The sequence below is a fragment of the Mobula birostris genome, chromosome 9, assembly GCF_030028105.1.
Source record: "Mobula birostris isolate sMobBir1 chromosome 9, sMobBir1.hap1, whole genome shotgun sequence".
NCBI lineage: Eukaryota > Metazoa > Chordata > Chondrichthyes > Myliobatiformes > Myliobatidae > Mobula > Mobula birostris.
In genome coordinates, this window is record NC_092378.1 from 126,879,481 (window position 1) to 126,889,584 (window position 10,104).

The 10,104-nt window shown below is 43.9% G+C and overlaps 1 protein-coding gene across 5 annotated transcripts in view; it reads right to left on the reverse strand.

The window, feature by feature from the left end:
- iqck (IQ motif containing K) overlaps positions 1-10,070 on the reverse strand; it is a 94,604-nt gene extending 84,534 nt beyond the window's left edge. For 3 of the 5 annotated variants that reach the window (XM_072268772.1, XM_072268774.1, XM_072268776.1), the window contains exon 1: positions 9,990-10,070. In XM_072268772.1, the coding sequence (XP_072124873.1) occupies positions 9,990-10,047 (58 nt within the window). In that variant the 5' untranslated portion in view covers positions 10,048-10,070. The remainder of the gene's footprint in view (positions 1-9,989) is intronic. The other 2 variants (XM_072268773.1, XM_072268775.1) reach the window with 2 other exon arrangements.
- Between the last annotated feature and the right edge of the window lie 34 nt (positions 10,071-10,104).

Sequence of the window (10,104 nt, forward strand, 5' to 3'; positions counted from 1 at the left end):
GCTTCCCACTTCTGGTTTTTGGATTTCTCTAGATATTTTGACCTCTGCCTGAACTTTGACGCTGACTTTGTTTGCACCTTGGGATTTGTTACTCAATTAATATTACTGTGTGCACAGTACTGGGTCTGTGATTGGATCTCTGCTCCAGCGCCCTGACAGATAGTAGAGGAACCATTGAACGTTACCAAAAGAAATAAGCTCAGATTTTTTCCTGCCTCATACTCTTGCTTCGCCTGTCTATATCCTCGTGATAAATCTTTGTTTACATCAAGCTCACATTTCCACTTAGTATCATGACATTAGAAAATATGCAAGTGTTCCATTCAAACCCCTTAGCCAAATCACTGACAAAGTTTAAGAATAGCTGGGAAGAGAAAAAACCTGCATAGCTTTGTAACCTGACAAGAATCTGTTTAATTTCACTACCAGTTTCTAAATGTTAACTAGTTTTCAATCCAGACTAGTACTTAAAGCAGTTTTCACCTTCTATGTATAAATCACACTCCCACAGAATCGTAAATGCTATACAGTACTTGCTACATTTAATGTTTTGACTGTTTCCTCAAAATGCAACAGGCATGCTGAAAATAACTCAGTTATAGTCAAAAATTACAGAAACAAGCCATTCATTCAGCCCACCATGCCCATTCTGACTATTACATTCTGTTGAAAGGATAGACAAAGGAGAGTCAGTGGATGTTGTTCACTTGGATTTTTAGAAAGCCTTTGACATGGTGCCATACTTGAGACAATGAAACAAGAGCCAATGATATTACAGATAAACTACTAGCATGGACAGAGGATTGGCAGTTGGGACAGAAGGCGAAGAGTGGAAATAAGGGGGCCATTTTCTGGTTGGCTGTCAGTGACTAGTGGTGTTCCACAGGGGAGTGCTGGGTCTGTTACTTTTCACGTTATATGTTAATGATCTGGATAACTGAATTGATGGCTTTGTGATCAAGTCTGCTGAAGATACAAAGATAGATGGAAAGACAGGTAGTATTAAGGAAGTAGGGAGACTGCAGAAGGACTTGGACAGATTAGTTGAATGTGCAAAGAAGTGGCAGATGGAATACAGTGTAAGGAAGTGTATGGTCATGCATTTTGATAGAAGGAATAAAGCTGCAGACTGTTTTATAAAGCAGGAAAAATTCAGAAATCAGATGTGTAAAGGGACTTGGGAGTCTACACTCCCTTTGACTGAGAAAACAAGGAGGTCACCCTCAAAGCAGATCTCCCACCTGGTGAACTGCCTCTCTCACATTCCACCTCCGATGTTTGCGCCACCCTGAGCAGGACAAATGTATGGAAGGCAGCTGGTCCATATGGAATACCTGGTCGTGTGCTCAGAGTCTGTGCAGGGCAGTTGGTCAGGGTCTTCACGGACATTTTTAATCTGTCCCTGGCCCAGGCAGTTGTCCCCATAAGCTTCAAGATCGCCACCATCGTGCCAGTGCCGAAGCATTCCACTGCCACAGGCCTGAATGACTTCCGTCCAGTTGCACTCACCCCCATCATTGCAAAGTGCTTTGACAGACTGGTTCTATCACATCTGAAATCCTGTCTCCCACTACCCTGGACCCCCATCAATTTGCCTATCGCACCAACAGGTCAACAGAGGACGCCATCTCCACGGCTCTTCACACTGCCCTGACCCACCTGGACAGCCCCAACTCTTGCTTTCCATGCAACAGCAATTCAAGTGCTTGGCTCCATTATTATTAAATAATGTGATTGTAAATCTCTCCAGCACCCTCCCAGAAAGTTCTAGCTCCCTACCAAATGTGTGTGCAAAATATTCCTCCTTAGATTATCTCCAACTCTTCTATGCCTTACCTACCCTTAAATTAAAAAAGGAACTCTGGTTTATGGACACCTCAGCTTGGTAAATGTTTGTTGCTATTTTCCTTATATTCTTCATAATTCTTTCCACCTCAATACCTCAGACTCTATTCAGGGAAAGCAAATCCACTCTAGTCTCTCCCTGTAAAGGAAATGCTCTACCCCTGACAACATTCAGATAAACCTTCACTGCACTCTCTCCAGTGATATGCATCCTATCGAGTGATATCCAGAATTGTACAGAATACTACAGATACGGCTAAGTGATGTTTTATAAAGTTGTACATTGAGGAAGGAGGAGAAGATTGCGGCGCGACGCAGCGCGCACGGCTGTTCCGAATGATATCGATATGTGTTAACTAGGGTGCTGTGCACAATCCTGATTTGATGGAGACAGCCGTGAGAAGCACGGAGGAATACCTGTAGAAACTTCTGAAATGCCCGCTTTGTTGCCGCTGCTACTGTGCGAACCAGAATCTTCGGAGGGGAAGGCCCCAAATCCTCGGCTTTGCCTATTGCCTGTTGCTGGGGCCAGAGTCGAAGTGCTCGGCAGAGATGGTGCTCGGTGCTCGGTGTCGGAGAGCTGGTCGGATGCTCGGAGTTTTCAGACAGACTCGGAGTCGGACTGATCCGGGATGCTGCATTGGCAAGTTTGCGGCGCTGGAGGTTCACCGTCTGCGTGAGATGATGGGACTTTCCAGAGATTTTGAGCCTCTTACCGTGCCCATGGTCTGTTCTTATCAAATTACAGTATCGTTTTGCACTGTTGTAACAGTATGTTATGATTATGTGGTTTTTGTCAGTTTTTCAGTCGGTTTGTCATATATTTCTGTGATACCATTCTGGAAAAACATTGTATCATTTCTTAATGCATGCATTACTAAATGACAATAAAAGAGAACTGCGTGCCCTCATAATCTAAATCTAAAAAAAACTTCCTTACTCTTGTATCCAAAGTTCAAAGTAGATTTATTATCAAAGTACATACTGTATATGTCACCATATACTACTCAGCAATTCGCTTTCTTGCAGGCATTCACAGCAGAAAAAGGAACTACAATAAAATCAATGATTAACTACACTCAAACAAAGCAGACAAACAACCAACCAAAATACAAAATAAGAGAAGGAAAGAAGGAAAGAGATAAATGAACGAATAACTGAATAATACTGGGAGCAAGAGTTGTAGAGTCGTAGAAAGTGAGTCCGTAGGTTTTGGAATCCGTTCAATGTCCAAAGTAAGTTTATTATCAAAGTACATATACCCTGAGATTCATTTTCTTGCAAGTATACTCACTAAATCTATAGAAGAAGAACCATAACAGAATCAATGAAAAATCACACTAACTTGGGCATTCAACCAGTGTGCAAAAGGCAACAAAACGTGCAAATACAAGAAGAAATCAATAATTAATAAATTTGCGATAAATATCAAAAACATGAGATGAAGAGTCCTTGAAAGTGAGTACATTTCAGTGATGGGACAAGTGAAGTTGAGTGAAATTATCCCCTGATGGTTAAGGGTTAATAACTGTTTCAATGCCAGGTGGTAAGAGCCCTGAGGCTCCTGAACCTTCTTCCTGCTAGTAGCAGTGAGAAGAGAGCACGGCCTGGATGGTAGAGGTCCTTGATGATGGATGCTGCTTTTCTGTGACAATGCGCCATGTAATTATGCTCAATGGTGAGGAGGGCTTTATCTGTGATGGTCAGGGCCATACCCATTATTTTCTGTAGGATTTTCCTTTCAAAAGCATTGGTGTTTCCACACCAGGCTGTAATGCAGCCAGTCAATATCATCTCCACCACACATCTATAGAAGTTTGTCAAAATTTCAGATGTAATGCTGAATAGTCGCAACTTCCTGAAGAAGTTGAGGTGCTGCCTTATGTTCTTCATAATTGCATTTAATTGCTAGGCCCAGGACAGACCCTCTGAAATGATGAGGACTGGCTCATGGACCTCTGAGCTCCTCCTCCTGAAGTCAACAATCAGCTTCTTGGTCTTTCCGACATTGAATAAGAGGTTGTTGTTGTGGCACCACTCAAGACAGATTTTCATTCTCTCACCTTTCATTCGGCCTATGACAGTGGTGTCATCAGCAAACTTGAAAATGGCATTAGAGCTGTGCTAAGCCACCCAGTCACAAGCGTAAAGCGAGTAAAGCTGGGGCTAAGTACACAGCCTTGTGGTGCACCTGTGCCGATGGATATTGTGGAGGTGTTATTGCCAATCTGAACTAACTGGGGTCTGCAAGTGAGGAAATCGAGGATCCAATTGCACAAGGAAGTATTGAGGTCAAGGCCTTGAAGCTTATTGATTAGTTTTGAGGAGATGATGGTATTGAGCGCTAAACTCTAGTCAATAAATAGCATCCTGATGTATGCATCTTTGCTGTTCAGATGTTCCATGGTTTAGTGAAGAGCCAATGAGATGGCATCTGCTGCGGACAATTTGCTCCAGTAGGCAAATTGAAGCAAATCCAAGTTGCTTCTCCAGCAGGAGTTGATACATTTCATCATTGTGGATGTAAGTGCTACTGGATGATAGTCATTGAGGTAGGTTACCATGTCCTTCTTAGGCACTGGTATAAGTGAAGTCTACTTGAAGCAGGTGGGTACCTCACACTACGGAAGTAAGAAGTTAAAATTCTCAGTGAACACTCCAGACAGTTGATCAGCACAGGTCTTTAGAACTTGGTCAGGTACCCTGTGTGGGCCAGATGCTTTTCGTTTATTCACGCTCCTGAAGGCTGTTCGCACACATCGGCTTCAGAGACTGAAATCACAGGATCATGGGGAGGCTGTGGGAGTTTCTGATGGTTCCTCCATGTTTTGATGGTCAAACAAGCATAGCAGGCATTGAGTTCATCTGAAGGCGAAGCCCTGTTGTCACCTCTGTCGCTTGATTTTACTTTATAAGAGATGACAGCATTCAAGCCCTGCCACTACTGTTCATTGATTCAAGTTTAGTCTGGAATTCCCACTTCACCTATGGGATTGCTTTCTGGAGATTGTACCTGGACTTCTTGTAACTTTCTTAGTCACCAAATTTGAATACCTCTGATCTGACCCTCAGCAGATGGCAGATCTCATGGTTCATCTAAGGCCTCTGGTTGGCTAAGACTCTGAATGATTTTGAGGGGCCACACTCATCTACATCTGCTTTTATAAAGCTCATTGTTGATGTGAGTGAAGTTATTCACACTGGTTCAGGAGCCTGATGGTTGAATGGTAATAACTGTTCCTGAGCCTGGTGGTCTGGTAGCTAAGGCTTCTGTACCTCCTTTCCGATGTCAGCACAAGAAGAGAACATGGCCCGGATGGAGGGGTGGGGGTAGGAGGGGTTAGTCATTGATGATGTACGGTGCTTTCTGCAGGGAGTCTCTTCATGACTCCCTGGTCTGATCATTCCCTGACATTCGAATCCTGAGACTCCTCCACGATGGCATGCTTGCCACAGTCATGGTCAGCAACAGTAACTGTGAGCCTTTTCAAGTTAGATCAGGAGTAAAACAGGGATGCGTAATTGCCCCAACTTTGTTCACCATCTTCTTTGTGACAATCATTCACATTAACAAGGACGACCTACCCCCAGGAATCAAAATTGTCTACAGAACAGATGGCAGACTTTTCAATCTTGCCCGTCTCAAGTCCAAAATGAAGATATCCACGAGTTCCCTCATCGAGTTCCAATACGCAGATGACAACAGTGTTGCAGCTCTTTCAGAAAACCACCTACAACAGATTCTGACTGCCTTCAACCGTGCATACACAAAACTTGGACTTACCATCAATTCCAAGAAGACTCAGATCATCTATCAACCGTCACCAATTGAGACAAATTGGATAGAACCATCAATTCAACTTGGCGAAACAACCCTGGAAAATGTGGACCACTTTCCGTATCTCGGAAGTCACCTCTCCTCCAATGTCGACCTTAATGACGAGATCCAACATCGTCTTAAATGCGCTGGAACAGCTTTTGGACGTCTCCGATCAAGAGTCTTTCATGATCGTGACATCCCAACAGACACCAAAATGTTAGTGTACAAAGCAGTGGTAATCCCAACGCTCCTGTATGCATCAGAAACCTGGACAACATACCGACAGCATCTGAAGGCACTTGAAAAGTTCCATCAACGCTATCTTCGAAACATCTTAAATATCAGCTGGGAAGCTAGAAGAACCAACGTCAATGTGCTAAATGAAGCAAAAACGACAAGCACTGAAGCCTACGTCATCAAGAATCAACTAAGATGGAGCGGTCATGTTGTTCGGATAAAAGACGAACGTCTGCAGAAACAAATCTTCGACTCCCAGCTTAAAGAAGGCAAATGTAAAAGAGTCGGACAACAGAACAGATTTAAAAATGCCTTAAAAGCCAACATGAAGAAATGTAACATCGACATCAACAATTGGGAAACCAATGCCAAGGACAGGAAACTCTGGCAAGCCATCATTTGAGAAGGAACAGCAACTTTCGAAGCCAACAGATGTGCAGAATTAGAAGAAAGGAGAAGAAAATGGAAAGAGAGGCAGTAACAACCAAAGCCCGATCTGCCATCTGGAACTACCTGTCCTGAATGCGGAAGAACTTCCAGAGCCAAGATTGGACTCATAAGCCACTTGAGAGCCCATAAGTAGATCAACAGAACAAAGACCATCATCCACGACCTCGAGGGATAGCCACCACCATGACCCTGCAACCTCAGAAGACGCAATACTTGTCATTTCACACCCTAACTCACCACCATCCGCAGAGCTAGACAGTCCATCCAGATTAGAAATGCACTCTTTCAACCTCATCTACTGCATTTGGTGCTCTCAACATTGCATCCTCTACATCAGCAAGACCAAGCGTAGACTAGGCCACTATTTTGCAGATCCCTTATGCTCTGTATATAATGGCTATTTTGATTTCTTGTTGCATGTCACTTTATCCACCCTTCCCATTCTCACTTGTCTGTTATCAGCCTTCTCCACTGCTAAGGTGAGACCAACCACGAATTAGAAGAACACTCGGATGATAGTTTGCCTCCCAGGTACCAGGGTCCGGGATGTTTCAGATCGCGTCCAAGATATCCTGCAGTGGGAAAGAGAACAGCCAGAGGTCGTGGTACATATTGGTACCAATGACAGAGGTAGGAAAAGGGAAGAGGTCCTGAAAAAAGACTACAGGGAGTTAGGAAGGAAACTGAGAACCAGGACCGCAAAGGTAGTAATCTCGGGATTACTGCCTGTGCCACGCGACAGTGAGAATAGGAATAGAATGAGGTGGAGGATAAATGTGTGGCTGAGAGATTGGAGTAGGGGGCAGGGATTCAGATTTGTGGATCATTGGGACCTCTTTTGGGGCAGGTGTGACCTGTACAAAAAGGATGGGTTGCACTTGAATCCCAGGGGGACCAATATCCTGGCGGGGAGATTTGCTAAGGCTACTGGGGAGAGTTTAAACTAGAATTGTTAGGGGGTGGGAATCGAACTGAAGAGACTGGGGAAGAGGAGGTTGGCTCACAAATAGAGAAAGCTTGTAGACAGTGCAAGAGGGAGGATAGGCAGGTGATAGAGAAGGGACGCGCTCAGACTTAAGGTTTGAGATGTGTCTATTTTAACGCAAGGAGTGTTGTGAACAAAGCGGATGAGTTTAGAGCGTGGATCAGTACTTGGAGATATGATGTGATGGCCATTGCAGAGACTTGGATGGCTCAGGGACAGGAATGATTACTTCAAATGTCAAATTTTAGATGCTTCAGAAAAGACAGGAAGGGAGGCAAAAGAGGTGGGGGCGCAGCACTGTTGATCAGAGATATTGTCACGGCTGCAGAAAAGGTGGAGGGATTGTCTACAGAGTCTCTGTGGGTGGAGGTTCGGAACAGGAAGGGGTCAATAACTTTACTGGGTGTTTTTTATAGGCTGCCCAATAGTAACAGGGATATCGAGGAGCAGATAGGAAAACAGATCCTGGAAAGGTGTAATAATAACAGAGTTGTCGTGATGGAAGATTTTAATTTCCCAAATATCAATTAGCATCTCCCCAGAGCAAGAGGCTTAGGTGGGGTGGAGTTTGTTAGGTGTGTTCAGGAAGGTTTCTTGACAGAGTATGTAGATAAGCCTACAAGAAGAGAGGTTGTACTTGATTTGGTATTGGGAAATGAACCTGGTCAGGTGTCAGATCTCTCAGTGGGAGAGCATTTTGGAAATAGTGATACTTTATCTTTATTGTCACCAAACAATTGATACTAGAACGTACAATCATCACAGCGATATTTGATTCTGCGCTTCCCGCTCCCTGGATTACAAATCGAGAGTAAATATTAAAAATTTAAATTATAAATCATAAATAGAAATAGAAAAATGGAAAGTAAGGTAGTGCAAAAAAACCGAGAGGCAGGTCCGGATATTTGGAGGGTACGGCCCAGAACCGGGTCAGGATCCGTTCAGCGGTCTTATCACAGTTGGAAGAAGCTGTTCCCAAATCTGGCCGTATGAGTCTTCAAGCTCCTGAGCCTTCTCCCGGAGGGAAGAGGGACGAAAAGTGTGTTGGCTGGGTGGGTTGTGTCCTTGATTATCCTGGCAGCACTACTCCGACATCATGTGGTGTAAAGTGAGTCCAAGGACGGAAGACTGGTTTGTGTGATGTGCTGCGCCCTGTTAACAATCTTCTGCAGCTTCTTCTGGTCTTGGACAGGACAACTTCCATACCAGGTTGTGATGCACCCTAGAATAATGCTTTCTACTGTGCATCTATAAAAATTAGTGAGGGTTTTAGGGGACAGGCCAAATTTCTTTAGTTTTCTCAGGAAGTAAAGGCGCTGGTGGACTTTCTTGGCAGTGAACGCTGCTTGGTTGGACCAAGTGAGGTTATTTGTGATATTGACCTTGAGGAACTTAAAGCTTTTGACCTGTTCCACTTGCGCACCACCGATGTAAATTGGTCGTGCAGTCCGCTACTCCTTCTGAAGTCAATAACTAATTGCTTCGTCTTGCTGACGTTGAGGGATAGGTTATTGTCTTCGTACCATGCCACCAGGTTCTTAATTTCCTCTCTGTACTCAAACTTCTATCTCCTTTACAATAGCATTGGAGAGAGATAGGAACAGACAAGTTAGAAAAGTGTTTAATTGGAGTAAGGGGAATTATGAGCCTATCAGGCAGGAAACTGGAAGCTTAAATTGAAAACAGACGTTCTCAGGGAAAAGTATGGAAGAAATGTGGCAAATGTTCAGGGGATATTTGTGTGGAGTTCAGCATAGGTATATTCCAATGAGACAGGGAAGTTATGGTAGCGTACAGGAACCGTGGTGTACAAAGGCTGTAAGAGAGTTAGTAAATCTCTTACTAACTCTTCCTTCAGTTAGTCCTGATGGAGGGTCTCGGCCCGAAACGTCGACTGTACCTCTTCCTAGAGATGCTGCCTGGCCTGCTACGTTCACCAGCAACTTTCATGTGTCTTCTGAAATTGTCAATGTATTTTGTCAATAATGTTTTGCCTGACCCCACACCTGCATGACAAATGCACAAAATAAAATGCAGGACTTACACAGCAATAGATTAAAAATGCTCGAGGAACTCAGCAGGTACTGATGAAGGGTCCTGGCCAGAAACGTCGACTGTTTACTCTTTTCCACAGATGCTGCCTGGCCTGCTTTGTATTTCCAGCATCTGTAGACTTTCTCATGCAGAATTTAAACTATTGCCTAACATTACTGGTGCCGTTGCATAAATTGGCAAAGCCAACAAGGAATAAGACAAGGTGCAACAACAGACTTAAATAACCTTTCTAGAAGTCAGGATCAAAGCGCAGACAAGCCCAGAATTGACATAATAGTGGATTTCAGTAGCCTCTTTAGTGGAATTTGTTACCAGATATTTTTTCTTTGACCCTCACGTTATGCTGACAGTCATGCACTATGCACTTTTCCTTTGTGCATGATATCCATGATGATTGAAGGCTATAATCTGAAATATCAACAAACCCCATTCCCGTTAACTTGAATGATTGAAACATTTTATTGCATTTCATATCTTGTGTTTGCTTTGGTGGATGATCACTGGCCCAGAACGTCAGCTCTGCTGCCTTGAACACCTGTGAGTTTTTAAGTGTGTAATTGTGAAAATTTCCCCGGGACGTTCTCCTCGCACTCCTACCTGCGCATATCTCCTGCCACAGGTTCTTCTCCGCAGGCGTTCCGATCACCTTCGCCATGTTCGGCTGTACGCGTTACTAGGCAACCTTTACCCACATGCCACTGCGCGCGAGTGG